Raw genomic sequence first — 18,193 nt, forward strand, 5'->3', positions numbered from 1 at the left:
AGGTGAGATGTATGTGTGAGTGTGTTTATGGGGAATGGCCTGTATCTGGCCGGATTACCATCTGTTTGAGCGCACAAATCAAGCACGCTATACTGTGTAATCACAGCTATCAATGCCGAAAGCCGGCTATATGAATAGTGTGCACTTATTGACTTTCTGGCACTCGTAGTGATAACCATCGCTATAACTGCCATCAGCACATGATAATTGACTATATGAGCAGAAATCATTGTAAAGGCTGATTTCTAGCAGTCTCAGGATATCTTTAATGGCATACATAGTTAAATTTTTATTTTTTAATTACTCTCAAATTCTTCTTGTATTTTTCTAGTGCTCCAAATCACTTATGATGTCTAAGGTTCTGTCAATATGTTTAATGTCTAAAATCGTTTTGTAGAACCCTTCAATACAGTTGTTAAATATTTTTTTATGGGGGGGGCGGGGGGTGACTAGACATAGTATCAGAAAAACGGTTGCAGGAATCTCATTTTTCATGGTCTCATCTTCTTCAGATTTGAAATAGAAAACTCATAGAGACATGTGACTTTCAACCACCCACTTACTTTCTTAGATTGCTCCAGGACTGATATCTGTATTTTTATATAAAAAAATAAAGGGGTACAATTTTATTCAAGGCACTTCAGTGTTTATCAGTGATGATGGGTCAACACTATAAACAACCCGCACCCTACCGGCGTTTTCAACTAACGCATGCCGCAACCGGACCGCAAAAAAAGAAAAGAAAATATTGTACCCGACCCGCTTCAGACCAGCATTTTTAAAAGTAGTAAATGCTCATCGCTAGCGGCAGGGGCGTAGAATTATGGGGGACACCAGGGGCGTGTCCCTACCAGTAATCCAGCGACTGCCAAAATGTCCCGAGCCGGATCATTTTGAAAAAGCAATTCAAATATATGTTTTGTACATTTGACGTCTGAGGACGCTCCTGAAAAATCATACCATTGATATTGTTACCTAAGTAGTAAACAGGCTAAACACTGAACTGGTTTTCTTTGGTGATTGGATTCGAAAGGATTAGTGTTATTGTTGCTGAGCGCGTGTAAACCGAAGGCTGAATGGAAGGGCAATCTGGCGAAACGTAGGTTTGTTTAATAACAAATAAAATCGCAATTATGTAATTATGTATAGTAAGTGGATCATGGTTTCTCCGCTGATGACACCTAATTTATTTACTTTATATGTTCAAGACTTAAATCTTTCGTTATGCACATTATTGCTGTTACTGTATTGGGTGCGTTGTTGAAAAAACGTAATTGTAACTTTTCATGATTATGAGATTTTAACTGACTAAATTAGATTACTGACTTTTATATAGTTGAATGTTTGATAGACTTGACGCCATTACCGTCATCGCCACTGAGGTCATTACGTCGAGCGTAAAAGAACTGGTGAACCGTTTTTTTTCTGTTTTTTTGCAACCGGTTTTAGTAAATAACTGTCCGAAAGAAAAACGGTTCGGGGAAAAGAACCGGTTCGTGGAAAGAACCGAATTCCCATTCACTAGACTGAGTCATGTCATCTTCAACGCACAGTTATTCAGCCATAAAGTGTAGCCTATGTATTTCAAAAATTGGTCTAGTACTATTAGACCCCTTAATCTCCTAGTTCACTGTGACGTCCACCGCTTCTAGCTGGAGGAAAAACATAAGGAAGAAACTCATAGCAGGCGCGCTAAAAGGTGTGAGGTTTGTGATCTTTAAAATGTCGTCTTGGTTGTGTTTTGGCCTGCAAGAAGAAGAAGGAACAGCACTTTCTGGTTCAAAGAACTAAAGTTTCACAGGATATCCGCCCGACATTCCTTAACAAGAAATCAAGAAGGACAATTGTGGTTGAAATGCAATACGCGTACCAGACTAGGACAGAGACGATCATAAATAATGCTGTGTTTGCAGTGCGCACAACTTCGTATTAGGTAAAATAATCTATGCATATGTACTGGTGTGGTTGGTTTAGCTAGTACAAATCAGCAGTTTTATGTTTTATAGGGGAAAGTCGCCACCTCAGCGCAACTTAGCTAGCGTAAATGTTAAAAACAAACATACAGCAATAGGGGGTGCCATCTTGAATGGGTCTGTTAAAATATCCACATGCTAATCATGTTAGCCAGCATAGGTTACATTAGACAATAAGCCGTGACAAAATTCCCCAAACCACCCTAAAGTAATTATAGTTGTCTAGGAAATATCCAAAACCTGGTAAAGATGTTTCCAATGAGAAACAAGATACAAGAACTCCACCAGTCTTAGCTAAAATAATAAATAAATAAATAATAAATAAATTAGGCTACTGAATGTTATCCCACTAGTCATTATATTTTGGTCAGATAAACCAGTTTGGTCAGTAGAAATGAGGTGATAAACTGAATTAATGTGATAAAATGTATTGCTAAATCCAATTTTTTTATTATTATTTTTTTGTCACGGTCCGCCACAGTCATTTGACTGTACATATGTGGACAGTACGAAAACTTCTTCTGCATCCATGTTTAATAAATCCCTCTTAAAACAGTGATAGTTACGGCATGTCAAATTGCGTCCGCGCCTCTTTTCCTCCAGCTAGCCCCGCCCACCCGAGACGTGGCAAGTTTACAAACTTTTAAAGGGGTCTATATAAATTACAAAGTTTAACTGGCATCTTATGTTCAAACAACCGACTGACCGCGACCGAAATCATTAAACAATATTTTTGGATGACTCGTAAACCCGGGTGGACCGCAGGAACCCGCTCATTTGGATCAACCCCGCGCATCACGGGTGTTATAAACTTATATTTTATAATATTTATACTTATAATATTTTTGGCATTATCAACTATGGTTGCTAAAAAGTAAAGCCCCACGGGTCTCTTTCAACAGACACCAAAATATATGTGTGTAACACCACTGAAGGTAAGGAAGTGTTGCAATTTTAAGTTTAGGTAGGGCACTTGTAAGCAGCAAGCAGCAGTTGTGCTGGGGTGGCCAACCCTAGCTCCATGTGAAAAGCCAGATTCGGACAGGATTAGGGATTAGTTTCACATGGAGAGGTGGGGTAAAGTATTTATTACCAGAGCTTCTCAGTGATTTTAGTCCCATCCAAATGTGCCATATCAGAATAGTGCTTAATTCTTACCTGCTTGGTTTGACACATAGGTCATGTTGGTGGGATCGTGCTTTAGGGCTTCTTCATAGTGCTTCAGTGCAGTAGCAAAATCTTTCTTCTTATATGCTGCATTTCCCAGTTCCTTCTCCTTCAAGGCCTAGAAAAACGATCAAAATTGGGACAGACACCATTGCTAGCTTGGCACTGCAGCATATTCAACAAAACTAAAACGCAGTCAACTGAACACAGAAAAAGTCAAATAGCTCAGTTTAAATTGTCTGTTGTATGTAGATGTAGGGCTGTGTTGGAGAACATAACTGTATTACCAGTTTGTTATTCTAAGCATGTGAAGGATGCTGTTTTACATGGATACTGGGACACGAACAAAGTTCAAAGCCTTGTCTAAATAATAAATACTAGTATACTAATACTAATGTTAGGCTACACCTTGAATATTTAAACATTTTGATTTGTGCCAAAAGAGTTATGGGAGTCCAACGCAGGTTTCAGTTTCACTTTAAACAAAATTTGTTTATAGGTTTAGCCTTTATAAACTCATATGTTGTTTATAATTAATGGCACTATAATATCTATAATATTTATGTATGTGAACATTTTATTTACTGATAATTTATGCTATCTGAATGTAATAACATGCATCACTCAACTTATTTTTCTCTTGCAACAAAGCAACTTTGACCAAATGCGACTCACACAGGTGTGATTTGTATGGAAAATAGGTTACATGTAGAGAAGAGTTACACTAAACCAAATTTGCTTTGACACAGTACCATTCTCTTGTTCTCTGGCAGGTCTTCCTCTTTAGGAGGAGGTGGAGCTGTCTCTTTGGGTTTAGGGGGTGGGGTTGGAGTCTGTTCTTCCTCTTCATCCATGCCAGCTAGATCCAGCCCCAGTAGCACTGAGAGAGTTGTCATCACACGAGGGTCCTGCAGTTTTCTATAGACCCCCCCCCACCCCAAAAAAAGCAGATTACTTAGGGCTGCACAATTAATTAATCAGCAGCTTTAGCCTAATCACATGCGCATCTTGTCAGGTTCTGTGATCAGTTGTAAATCTTCATCAGAAGGCCAGAGGGCACTCTCGTGCTGAAAATCCAAAAATAAATAAATAAACAGAAGAAATCCAATTCCTATAGCGGTTGCTGAATAAACAGAAGACTTGATTCAACGTGACTAATAAACACGACTACGAAAAAATATGGTTTATCTGAGTTCTTATTATTATTATAATGAAAAAATTTAAATTAAGTATAAAATAATGCAATGCTAATCGACATAACCTTAATCACTGCTTAGAATACTATGAAATATGTTGTGTGCCTTGTTCCGTGTAAGAAGCCACATCTCACAGAAGGATTTATTTGAAACACTCGACTGACATTATGAAGAGAGTTTGGAGTAAAAACAATGTTATTAAATTTGGTATTTTCATGTGCTTTCAGATGGAGCAGCATTTACTACACAGAGGCGTAGTACACTGACAAACTACACAAACTGCTTTCATAATCACAGAATGATTTTTTCACAATTAAAACAGTCTACGATTATGAAAGCAGTTTTGTCTAGCTTGTCAGTGAATTACGGCTCTGTGTAGTAAATGCTGCTCCATCAAAAAGTGCGTGATGGAGATTTATCTCAGAACTGGCTTTACTGACAAGATGCACATGACAACTGCATTCGATTAAGAGCAGCCCTAAGACTACTATAGATTGCAATACAAAATATGACAAAAAAAAAGTATATATATTCACTGGAGAACAGATGACAATTTATATAAACCCTCTATATATACACTATACACTCATAACATCAGATAAACTAATTTATTTGCCAAAATTTGCAGTACACAATGACACCACGTAGGATATTGCATAGATTTTGCAGTATTCTATATGACCTTCCATTTCACAGGGTCTCTGCAGGATTTTTAAGCTCAAATTCAAGACTTAAAGACCTTTTAAGACTTGCACAAATAAAATTAATACCATATGAAAAGGGTATGACAATGTCTTTAGTAACATATTAAACCGTAAAATGACTGTAAAAAACTTGATTTACAGTTAAGATACAAGTTTTTTTTTTTAAAGGGGTCATCGTATACCAAGTTCACTTTTACATGTTGTTTGAACAAATGTGTGTTGGCAGTGTGTGTACACATCTACCCTATAATGATAAAAATCCACCCAGTGGTTTTTATTTAAACCCTAAAAATATTATCCCCTTTTTCAAATCAGGCCATTCTCAGCTTCTTGTCTGTGTGATGTCACATGGACAAAGGCCCCTCCAACCATTGTTTATTGACACAGCTGTCTTACCTAAAACCCGCCCTGAGTAAGCTGTAACAGTCCAACTGCCATTGTTTCGACACCGGAACAGGAGTAGACAAGAATATCTTCATAGCGATTGATTTGTTGTTGGATGTAATAATGAACATAGTAGTCATTTACTCCCGACATCTAAACCGCTGAAAATTCAGTGGACTACGTTTGTTTGTTAAGGGAATGCGTCCCCGATCTACTTAATGGCGCTTTTCCACTGCATGGTACGGCTCGGTACGGTTCACTTTTGGGGGGTTTTCCACTGGGTACAGTACCTGGCACTTTTTTTTTCAGTACCACCTTGGTTGAGGTTCCAAGTGAACTGTACCATTACCAAATCATGACGTGTAAACTGCTGATCACAGATTGGCTGGAGAGAATCGTCACTACCTGCATCACTGAACTTGCAACACAAACATTTAAATCAGCACAGCCAGGGAAGGATCGAACGCAACCATTTTGAACAAGCACACCTTTTTTTAAACAACCAAAAAGTTTTGTTGTCTGTTGCAGAAGTACAGACGATCCTCTCATTGATAGCAGAGGAGTGTATCCAGCAAGAGCTTGATGGGGACAACACGGAATGAAAAAGTTTTTTAGGAGTCGTGGCAGTAGAGGCAACACAACTATAAACGACATGTGAATAATCCCCCCCCCCCACTCTAAAGTGATACTAAACTGCAGTGGAAGAGCAAACCGTGCCGTAAATGCCATAAATGCATCCATGTTCGCGCGAATCATTCGTGATCCAGCTTCACTTACAGCAGAAGTGAGAGTATAAGGTTTTATGACCTTAAGGGACCGCCATTCCTAATAACGTGCTAGTTAGCAAGTTCCACGTCTCATGAGAATGGCTCATCACCCCACGGAAGAGAGGGGCGGGGTGAGCAGAGCTCATTAGAATTTAAAGGAACATGCACGCAAACGGGTTGCTGAATACAGAGCTGATTTTGACAAGGTAAAAAGGGTGTTGTTTTACACTACCATTGAGAAATTTTAACCAAAGTATGTTATAGACTTTTCATTAGACTCTCGCTAAAAGTAAAATCATTATCAACTTGTGGAAAATGGGCATCCGATGAGCGCGGCTTACAAATGATACAGACGTCAACATTACAGGCTATAAAATAATTAATTTATGATTACATTTAAACAATTCTCAGCAATAAATTATATATATTATTAAAGAACATAAGTTTTTCTGTTTAGATTTTTATAATGCATTACCTTCTTATCAATCCACCAGTTCACATTTACAGCTCTATGTGTTTGCAGGGTAAAAACATGGGTCGATTTTCGCATTGGTCTGAACCGAAGACTATAGAAATACAAAGACAGTCTACTGCTATATTTATGAATGGGAGAAACTGCAATGTGCAATATGGTGGAAATAGTCCCACCTCGATGAAAGAGCCACTGATTGGTAAAGTGATTGTGGCTACCGCAGTGGCCAAGCTAGGAAGCTCCAGTTCCCATTAGGTTTGAGGAAGGTGACTAGCCAATGTGCATGGATAGTCATATTTATGCTTATAACTGCATACAATCAGCATATTGAGCTGGTGCTAGGCCCTGAAAAAAAAAAAAACTTTTTAAACGGTGTAAACTATTGAGTTCACGTGATAAACAGAGCATTGCCATGGGAACAGTTTTATTTCGAAGGATTTTTTGGGCTGATTATGAATATGTATACTTTAATTTTTGACTTCATTAGTGGGGCAGTCTTTTGAGATTGCAGGTATTCCGCGGGCGGGTCGCAATTCATCTTTAAGCATGAGGGTTGGTTTTGGATGGCGTGGCTTAGGGGAGGGGAGTAAGGGATGGAGCATTTGTGTCTAAATATTACCAATTTAGTAAATGGTAGACTGACTTTCTTGTAATAGTTGATCTTTGTCTTGAAGCAAAAACAACAGGGCTTATTAGTATTGTACATTCATTCGTCTGGCGCAGGGCAGGTGGACTGTCTTTACAGAATGGGCTGAAAGCATGTCTGGTGTCTCCCCGGCAAAATATGAGGCTGAATGAGCAAGCTAAGGGCAGGGTGCTCAGCTATCTAAGCACACTTTTGTAAATATGGCAGCGACATCCCTGTTTATTTAATGAAAATTCTATATCTTTGTTAGAAGTTTAGACCATCACATTGAAGCTATTTCAAAATTCTGTTTTTGTTTCCGGCCCCAATTATAAGTACTCTTGACATTCATACTTGAGGCTTTCTGTGTACCGGTATTAATACTATTTTATGTCCTATAGTATTTGATGACAATAAATTTAATGATCTTTAATCGGATGCCAGGGAACAGCCTGTTTCAATCGGACAGGCTGAACATAACTATGATTTTTTACAATCATCCTTGACATTAACTAGAAAGGCTGAAATGACATATTTGTGGCAATTGTGGCCAATATTATTGCACTTTAATAAACCTTATCGTATTTGAATAGCATCTTTAAGATATGTAGATTTTAATTATCCTGATAAAAGCTGAATTTAACAAGTGCAACAGCGTAAATGGAGTACCACGTTACTGTTGCGCAAGCTGTCCCTCTGAATTATATATAAAAGCTGTATTCTCTTAATGATGCATCCTAATTATATTAATGGATAGTTATGAGGCAAAATTGAACACTAAAGCAGATTAAAACTCATAAAAACATAACGAAAATAAATGCGCAATATTTTGGCTTTAAAATAATAAATAAGGCCAATTTGTTTAAATGAAGGTGGCAGAAATGGAGTACACGCCGATATTTAATTCAGAAAATGTATAATATTCTAGTCTTCGTATGGCCTCCAGAACCTTAAAGTACACTGCTTAACCCTTCTGGCCATGGACAAATTTTCCCATTATTCCGTTAACTCCCTGGACGACCTCCTTAATGCTCGATCTTTAATGGGGAGTTTTGCTCAGTCCTCTCTCAGAATCCCACACAGATGCTCAAGGCATTAAGATTAAGGGAAACACCTGTCCACTGAAGGATTTTCCTTGGGAGAATGCATATATTCAGAGCATGCTAAAAAAAGTGCCCAAATGCAGGGAAGAAAAAAGGGGAGAAGCATCTTCTGTTACAAGTTTTGTTTACACACACAGTAGTGTGTGAATTCATGCAAGCCATGATAAAGCACAACTCTCTCACCCTTAAGCACTCATTCATCCATATATAAATGCTTACTACCACTGAACGTCTACTGGGTACCAAGCACTTCTCACTGTACTCCTCTCTAGCAACACAGAACATTTGGATGATTTGGATCCAACATTAGGACTTGGGTCTCTGAGACCAGAGGTATGGATATCCCAGAAGTCTCTATTTTGTAAATATGTGCCTTGGAAGAGGTTAACTGAGCGTACTTTGCTTTGGCTTACAAGTAGGTTATTTCCCACGGTGACAACAACCTATGCATGTAACTTCTGCAGGTTGTGTCATACTCTGTGAGATAAAGGTACCACTGATTTTCATGGGCACTTTTGTGGGCTCCTGAGACACTTGCACCTAATTTCTCCTGCCTCTTTTCCCTAGCAAAAAATTCACCGGCCAATAAATGAGAACTTAGAGTGAAGACATGATTACTTCAGGAGCCTTATCAGAAGTCCATTGCTTTTTTTTGAATGTCTGTGCTACTTCTGCTATATTTTAACACTTTAAACAATAACTTGGTATTTCTCTTGTATCATTGTCCTCTTTATGCTAAGAAATAAGTCACCTGGCAGTTCTCTCCCAAGTGGTTCCACTGCCAGCATTAAGTCGAGTATACCAAGTAGGCTATATAACACTTTTAATTCTCAGAAAAATTATTTGTCTTTAAACGCTTTGGTTCAGTATACTTATACACGCTGATCAAAATAGCCTTAAAAAAAAAAAAAAACCTTTAAACAATTGTATCACTTTGACAAGAAAATCTTATTTCGCTGAATACCTTTAATACCCTTTTCTTGGTAATTGATAAAGCAGGTCTATATATGCTCCAGACATATTTTCATGTCTCTCAGCAACACATTCACTGAGTTTGTGACGGTGGTAGAAAGTTGCTCATGGAGGAAATAGATGGCAGAAATTGCGCCAATAAGCTTGTTGTTATCGTCAGTGTACAAAACAAAAGTAGGCCCCTTTTTGATTCACATTGATTTTAGTCTTATCTGTATCCGAAAGTATTGCTGCTTCTGTAAATCAGAAAACTGAAAGTGGCGCAGAGGTTAAAGACACTCCATTCATTTTCTTTTTAGACGGCACATTTCTAGGATTTTCCTCAAATTCAATACTGATTTCTTTAGAACTGTTGAAAATGATTTACTCTATGTAACGAAATACTTTGTAAGTAACCAATTAAATTACCTAAAAATGAGCTGCAATCACTTACTTACTTTTTCAGTGGATAAGTAATTTAGTTACAGTAACGGCACCCAACACCGCTGACAACAAAACAACAGACAGCAGAATGGAGTTATTAGAGATTCAGATTTTTATGACGTACGAAATTAATAATTATACAAGTTAAACATTCTGTATAGTTGATGTGCAGGACAGGAAGCGCGCATGCTGAGTGGTTTGACAGCGGCGCAAAGATATGTGAACTGCCGATAAAACATCCCTTTCACAGATTATCACAGGAAGGTTTATAGTTTATTACGTCAAAAGCAAGTAAACATTGCACAAATTACTTAAAATGATTACTCCATCCCAAAGAAAATCCGGTTTTATATTTTGCTTATTTGTGGCGCCAGCACATCCACGCTGACGCCATACAACAACTCACCCCCCGTCATCAGCTCCCCAAGATCTCACAATACCCGAGCTGGATTCTTAGCTACTCATATTTTGCAACTTTCAGACCCTTTTAGCAACTTTTTTCCATTAAAGGTACAGGTACATACTGACAAACCTAGAGCCTTTTTTGGATAAACCTTAGCTATGGTTTTGTTCAGTTGGAAGATTTCGGCATTGCTGCCCTCGGTGCGAAGGTCTGACTCTTCCCAGTGCAGTGTCGCCTCTCTCCTGGCATCTGTTCTGTGCAGTGAGCTGGAGAGAAGCAGCATGTTCAGCTGGCCGTTTTCCGCAGCAGACCTCCGGCTAGTAAATGAGTATAAAAACTGCGTTCCCAAGCACCTGTCGCTGTGACTGACTGGCTTTAATATAGCATAGTTATGTTGTGTCGGCGCGATGGTCATACCAACACTGGTTGTGTCTTTAACTGTATTTTATTTTGATAATGAACAGGCTTTAATATAGCATAGTTATGTTGTGTCGGCGCGATGGTCATACCAACACTGGTTGGTTATACAGAAGCAAGACATTATTCAAAGCTGTCAAGATTTTGCAAAAGAATAAAACCTGTAAACTACTGTAAAAGATAACTACTCTCTGCGGTTTCATTTTCCTTTCCGAAAACTTTGTAACGTGTCACAATGAACCGTAATTTTGCACCTTTTTTCTTTTGTCTCGTTAATCTATCAATATGATTTACGTGAAATATATCTAGTGTATATGCCTATATTCCTCTTTATGTAAGCCTAAAGGGGTTAGTTTTCTGTTTTCTCCATTCACAGAAGCGCTGTAGGTGCGTGTGATCTGTTGAATTCATCTTAAACTACCCTCAGATAAACTCTAAGGGCGGTGCATTGCCATTGCCACTTACCTATGATGAGTTCACAGCTGAGCGGACATTTCACTCGTTGTCTTCAGTCGCACATTTGCAATAGGCCGTGCTACTGGAATTTTTGATCGGTTGACAGCAAATTTCAAATATTAAATGGAATGGTAAATTAAAGTTATTAACCGGTTAATGGCCATTTCAAATTTCGATTATTTTCGGAACTATAAAATTTAATTTCGTTTCTGTTTCTGGGTCTGTTCCTGTCCTTTCCAGTTTTCGTTTTTCGTTCCTTGAACCGGTTCAGAGCCCGGGATTTTTGCCTATGTTGACGTCATTGTAGGGAAAAAGTCCCGCCCATTTGTGATGTTCTGTGCCCTATTAGCATAGACACCACCCTGAGTGAGAAGCAGCAGTCCTCCATTTCTGTTTTCTTGCTGTAGCTGCTGGAGAGATACAATGTTAGTGCAAAGGAGGCACTACAAGTGTTGTTTTGGGATGTTTGGGATAAGTCTCCACTCCGTCCATCTGAGCTGCTGAGGAGACAGTGGTTACATTTCATTTTTGAAGGAAATGTCCTGGAAAGAGTTGTGCAAAGGTTGCTTCTGAAAGAGGGATCAGTTAGCTGAAGCTAAGCTATTGTCTCTGCTGTTTTCACTAATGTTGCCTTCACGTGCTACCAGAATGATCGTAAATAGGAATATGTTAGTTAAAAATTGCATATGAAAGCAATGTGAAGCCAACCTCTTGAATTTGTCAAGCTCATAATCACAAGTAGGAAAAGGGAGGCGGTAGCACCAGCTTATTTGTGTTTAAAGGGCATCTAAACAACGCATTTTGGCTCATACCCTAAAAGTGGCAATTTCAACAAGCTATTAAATATTATCTGTGGGGTATTTTGAGCTAAAACTTCACATACACACTGGGGACATCAAATAATTATTTTACATCTTGTAAAAAGGGGCATAATAGGTCACCTTTAATGTTAAAAACATATTTAGTGATGAATGTTTTTTTGGAAACCATGATTAATTTTATCAAGATTCATTGGAAAAATGAAAAGGAAGGATCAGGAACAGCATTTATTGTACAGCACTTACTGTAAAATGTATTTACTGTCACTTTTCAACAATTTAATGCATAATTACTGAAAAACAGTATTTATTTCTTTTCATGATTTATTTATTTATTTATTTTTATTTTTACTTGCCCAAAGTTTTGAATGGTTTTCACAATAATATAAAGCAGCAAAAACGTAAACATTGATAATGATATATTTTTGTGTGTGTCTGTTCTCTCAAAATTGTAGTTTGTGTTCATCTGAGGAAAAAAAATCACATACAGTAAAAAAAAAAAAACAAACAAAAAAAAAAAAACTTGATTTTTTTTTATTTTTATTTTTTATATAAGCATAGTGAAGAGAGAGAGATATACTGCTTGCTTTACCTAATGGTACCACCATTCACTTCTCTTCAGTATCAAAATCTCTTTCACTACCTCTCATAGGAGGGAGAGGAGGAGCAATTGAGGTCATCTACAGTATGTGTTCACTGCAGCTCTCTGGCCTTGAATTATTGAGAAAGAGAAAGAGAATAGAGAGAAGTGAGAAAAAAAAGTGTCAGTTTCAGATGGCACAAACACAGTTCTGACAAAGACTGTTACTAATCTCTTTCTGCCTGTTTCAGTTTGACGTGGCTTACAGCTTACAGAAGTCTTGTGGTTTTCACGGTATCGTCCAGATATCAAGGCATAGTTCACCCAGTGAAATGAAAATTATCCCATGATTTACTCTCGCAGGTTTATATGACTTTCTTCTTTCCGGCGAATACAATCAGAGTTAAATTAAAAATGTTCTGGCTCTTCCAAGCTTTATAATGGCAGTGAATGTTTTGCTCTCTCATTTGCGCTTATAAACCATGATCTCTAGCTTATGCTAACTGTTGTATTCACTTTCATGAGAGAGTGACATTTCAGCTGATAACGTAGGATGTAGGCATAGCGTAGGCTCCTGTGAGAATTTAAGAATGTGGAAACACAGACGAGCAAACCAAAACGCAAACCTACATGGTTAAACTGAATGAGCTTGGTTAGTAACTTTGATGCAGGATTTTGTTAAATATCTTGTAAATGCCACACACTCAGTGACCCTCACCAGTTGTTTGCAATCTTTTTAAACCCCACTGCTGTCCAACACAACACCAAAACTCCCCAATATTTTTTTTCCTGCTGCAATTATGACAAAGACGCTTGCTTTTAAAAATTTTTTAAAGCAAAACTGGAGTATTGATATATTAAATGAATGAAACTCAGTTCATTTTGTCATTTCAGAAGTTTCAAGAACTGTATGCGCGTTAATAAAAACATTAGTTATTTATTTTTAGTTATTAGTTATTGATTTAATAGTTGAGAAATTATGCTTTCAGAAAGCAAGGTTAACTTACCTGACATACCCTGAACTCTTGGTTGATTAACCAAAAACCTTGCTTACTTGAGGTATGCTGGTTCCAAAAATGCGTCCGGGAGTAAGTTCAGTCAACCCAGTGTATGTTCACGGTTGACACACAAAAAAAAATAAACACACCGACTAACAAACGAGACAAAATCAAAAACAAAGCTAACAAAAAAGTTACAACAAAAATGGCAGCCATAATGAAGTGAAGGGCACTTCAGAGTGAAAACAATCATGGCCGCCATACTGAAGGGTCGTTCCAAACCGAAGTGCTCAAAACTGGGGAATGAAATATTTCGAAGGGTACAACTGATGGACACTTCTCGCTCCCATGATCCTTTGTGCAGATTCTTTGCATGATGACAGTGCCTCCATGTGGGCACGTGATTATGATGCAGAAGGGCACTTCAAAAAACAGTTGTTTGGTCCCCTACACCCTTCAACCTGTTGAAGCTCTCACTCCGGAGGGTAAACCCTTTGAAGGGATTAGGGCATAGGTATGAGCCCTTCCAAATGGAACGCAAGGACCCAGAGTGGTTAAAAGTGGTAGCCTATTTTGTGAGCTAGGCTTCATGGTTTTATAAATTATTTTCTTAATTTTAGTAAAACGTGAGGCACTGTATATAATTTCTCAAGCCACATTATTTAGCCCCCACTAAAACAAGAAACTAATAAATGAAAAACCTGCACGATTTAACCAAATTATTGAACTCTAAAGAATGATGGATTAATAAAACATCCCCACTTATCAACAAAAGTGCACACGACAAAAAAAAAAAAGAGCTTCATTAATTGACAACTTCAGTAAGTCTGCTTAAATGGAGTCTTCTTTACTTGCTTTAATATAATTTAAGTATAGAAATAAATAAATAAAATAAATAAATAAATAAATTACAGCCCTTTTGATTTAAATGCAGGTTTTGTATAATATTCGTAAAATATCAGTGCCACAAAGATTTTGCTCTGCGCTTTATGATGCTGAGTCACCGCGTGCAGCGCATTTATTCTTATTTGTCTACATATTTTATCTTAATTGCAAAATGTATTTAGTTTTTTTTATTTTTTATAATTGCATGTAAAAAATATTATTTACTTTGTAATACATATGCAAAAATGTGAATTAATATTCATATTCAAGTGTTTGTGCAAAAGTTGTTAATGCGCTATGCATGACAGGGGAGGTGCCCTCTCGATCCACATGATTTTTCTTTCTAATAATGAAATAACTGAAAATTGTGGCGTCTCACATACATGAGAAATATTTCTACAGAAAGCTTGAAATGTATTTTTAAGCGAATCAATTCAAAATGAAAGCATTATGTAATCTGTGAAGGTTGCATTTTCTCTCTAAAGGAGCGTCCATGTGGAGAGAGTCAGCACTGTGAATTTCATCTTGCAGCCGACAAGAAAACATTTGTTTATTAATAAAAAAATTATATTGTCTTCATTTTTCATAATTATTAGGCTACTTCTGCCTGGGCTTTATGACAAACTTAATGCATGTTCTGAGTTGCGTGGAATATGTTAAGGCTGGATTATGGTTATGAGATTTAATATAAACCCGTGATTGGTTAGACCAATGACAAATGAAAAGGAAGCGACTAGTAACTAGAAAAAATCTTAAAGTGAGGAAACAGACCTATTAAATACCCTCTGAACACATCTCTGTTAAAGTTTTTAAAGCATTTTTATACGCTGCTTGTGCATAGATTCTTCTTTCAGAACGGTCTGTAAATGGAGAGATGCCTTAACACTGATTTTTCCTCTGAAACACAAAAAACTAAAAATTGAAATAAAATAAAAATTTTATGTTTTGAGAATGATTAAGCCAACCAACCCCTCCTCCAGGTGCTTTGAGACATCGCTGCCGAAAGCAGAGTATGAGCGGAGCAGAGGATTCTTGACTGGGCTAGGAGCGGATTTTTTTAAAAGTCGGAGCGCCATGGTTTTCACTGCCCAGCACCGCCCATCACGAATACAATTCATGCCAACAGCCCATAATAATATAACTGCATATTTAGTACACTACATGATAAACATATTTACTATAAAGATGATACACACCCTCCAATCAGAAGACTATAATGACGGCAATAGTCGAAGAGCAGGCTAGTTCTCAAGGAGTTTGTCTTCTTTACTGATTATTTTCGGTTAAAAGCATGATTTAAACAGATACAGCACATTCACATCGCATCGCTGTCGCGAATAATGCATTCAAACAAATGTAATCTTTACAGTAGCTACTTCATCTGTATCTGATTTTGAATGAGCAGAAATCTGTAAATAAATGCATCGATTCAGATAAAATAACTGATCTAAAATAAACTGTTATTTCATCAAACAAAATTTGTACCAGCAGAAAGCAGCAATTATACCTTTTAATGCTGATAATTTTATTAGTTTTACGCTTGATAGGACAAAAGTTTGTACCACAATAGCTCATCCCCTTTGAAACTCTCCCAATTTAATTTATTTATTTATTTTATTTTATAACCTATTATGAACATAACATTTCAACTTTAGCCACGGAGGAAGGCGAGCAGTGTTTCTGGTATCAATGAACGCTGAGCAGAAAGGGATTATTAAATGATCGGAGCCGGAGGGAAATTGTTGTTGCTCCACCACCACATACAGGGGCCTACTGTACCGCCGAAAGTGAGAGATGTTTCGCCCTATATAAGTGAACAAGGTCGTCCGGGTGTAGACACCGTTAGACAGTGTCTGGCATTTACAAATAATTGATATAAGAAATAAAAATAAATACATAACCTAAACCAGCTGCATAACGAGATGAAAATATAGACTAGAAAATTGATTTAGGCTCACACTTGGTCTGTCTCCGCCCATGATACTCGACTCACTCTCCGCGGAGCTGCCAGTTTAATCTGAACAGCTCTTAACGCCGAGTGGATGGTTAGATGCATGATGGGCTAGTATGCACAACATTGTTATATTAAAACTTGTTTTTGAACAATTTCTTTGTCATTTGAATATTGATTTTAAGTAGAGGCAAAAAAAAATCGATTTAAATTGTAAATCGAATTTATTTGTGAAAAAAATTAGGGGATTTTTTAGGCCAAAGGCCTATCGCCCAGCCTTAATGCAATAGTTTTTGTTTGTTTGTTTGTTTGTTTGTTTTAAGTTAAGGCAACTTCCTCTGAAATTAAGTTATGATAACTAATAAACTTTATTGCTCTCATACAGTAGTCAAAAATTTGGAAGTGGATCAAACCTTTTCTTTAAATGTTGTCCAAAAAAAACCTTGTTCCTGCAAGTTTGATAATTTCACAAGACTGTACATAAGGAAGAAGCACCAAGAAATTCACATCTTTATCTCAACCCCCACAAGCTATACAGAACTACCCCAACCCCTCCAGTTGAGCTGAACTCGTCTGTTTTTTGGCTGTGAGGAACGTGTATTGTCATGTTACTGGGTTGAAACATGCCTGCACTACTCTTTATTCATTATTTTCCCCGCCATCTATATTATTATTTTCACTAGACCGTAAATAATAACAAATTATCAATTAATAATTAATCATTTTTTGCTAAAAATCACTGTTATTTGTGAACGTAGGGCGCTTGAGGAAGGCTTTAAGACCAAGCTTAAATCCTCCAGAAGATGCCCCGCTCACAGCTCAAGGACTCGCACAAACTGACCCAACATTTAGCAAGGCACGAAAACACCCAGTCTGCCTGAAGGAAGACGTGATTTCATTGTGTTAATGCTGTTAAATAGAGAGTTAAAAAAAGCAAAGAAAAAAACCTAGAGTAGGCTATATTCTTTTACTTGGAGCTCATTATATTGAAGTACAAATCCAAACACCAGAAGCAACCTACACTCTCAGTGTTTTTTCACTGAAAAGTATGCATTTTATTTATTTATTCACACAGGCTATATGGTTGAAATAGTAATATTTTTAGCTGAAAACTTTAAGTGCCATTGTTTAAAAAAAATGCATCAAATGTTTCACCATAGAACTTCAGTTGTCATGCTTTTTTAAAATCCCATGCCATTTTGCAATTTCAATTGTATTTTCACCTCCTAAATTACTACCCCAATTCTATAATGGTAAAATTTATTCAGACCGATGGCATTTTTTTTGACATTATTTATTATTTATTTTTTATTTTTTAGAATAGGCTAATTGTAGCCTATATAAATGGATGAACTCAAAACAAATATAACTTTTTAACTGCAGGCAGATATAGGCCTATATATTATTGTACATTACAAAATATTTGGATCGGCCCCTTATTTTATTATAGAATAAATGCTTATTCTTCTTCAAGAATAAACATTATAAATATATAATTAAAGAAAGAACCTCCTATTAGCCCTTATTTGTAGGTTGTAGGTTGCATATGCAGCAATTCATAGATTAAAAAAAAGTTTATAAGTTGAAACGGTAGTAAAACGGCCACAGTGCATGCTAGCCAGCCTAAATGAACTTGTATCTTGTATATATCCTAAGACTTATCGTATGTTAGCATAAACTAACAATATAATTTGATTTTTTTTTTTTTTTTTTTTTTAAATGAACAATTCCTGTAAAAAATGTGACAGCAACCTTTATATCAAACATTTTGAAATCATCTATCAGTTGAGCAACGCCAGAGGCGGATCTGAAGTTATATTTGTTTGTCCACTAAGTGAATGTGATGCACAAAGTCATTTTTAGATGCAATGGAAAATAAGCTAGCAATACGTAACTGGT

At 37.0% G+C, this 18,193-nt stretch overlaps 2 protein-coding genes across 2 annotated transcripts in view; both read right to left on the reverse strand.

Moving 5' to 3' along the window:
• The window catches only part of LOC109051646 (stress-induced-phosphoprotein 1-like), a 266,017-nt gene that overhangs the window by 193,153 nt on the left and 54,671 nt on the right, over positions 1–18,193 (reverse strand). The window lies entirely within an intron of this gene.
• LOC122137506 (stress-induced-phosphoprotein 1-like) lies at positions 3,011–4,247 on the reverse strand. Its single transcript, XM_042725074.1, has 2 exons — positions 3,893–4,247; positions 3,011–3,258 (listed from the first exon to the last, which is right to left on the reverse strand). Exons 1-2 carry the CDS (start codon positions 4,034–4,036, stop codon positions 3,121–3,123), a joined length of 282 nt encoding a protein of 93 aa, XP_042581008.1. The 5' UTR covers positions 4,037–4,247; the 3' UTR covers positions 3,011–3,120.

Source organism: Cyprinus carpio, chromosome B5 (genome assembly GCF_018340385.1).
Source record: "Cyprinus carpio isolate SPL01 chromosome B5, ASM1834038v1, whole genome shotgun sequence".
Taxonomy (NCBI): Eukaryota; Metazoa; Chordata; class Actinopteri; order Cypriniformes; family Cyprinidae; genus Cyprinus; species Cyprinus carpio.

Bases quoted from the DNA above. Each gene is read 5' to 3' on its own strand.
- LOC122137506 (XM_042725074.1), bottom strand. From the start codon at position 4,036: ATGACAACTCTCTCAGTGCTACTGGGGCTGGATCTAGCTGGCATGGAT. The intron at 3,259-3,892 runs GTACTGTGTCAA...TCGTTTTTCTAG, and splicing joins TGCCAGAGAACAAGAGAATG to GCCTTGAAGGAGAAGGAACT.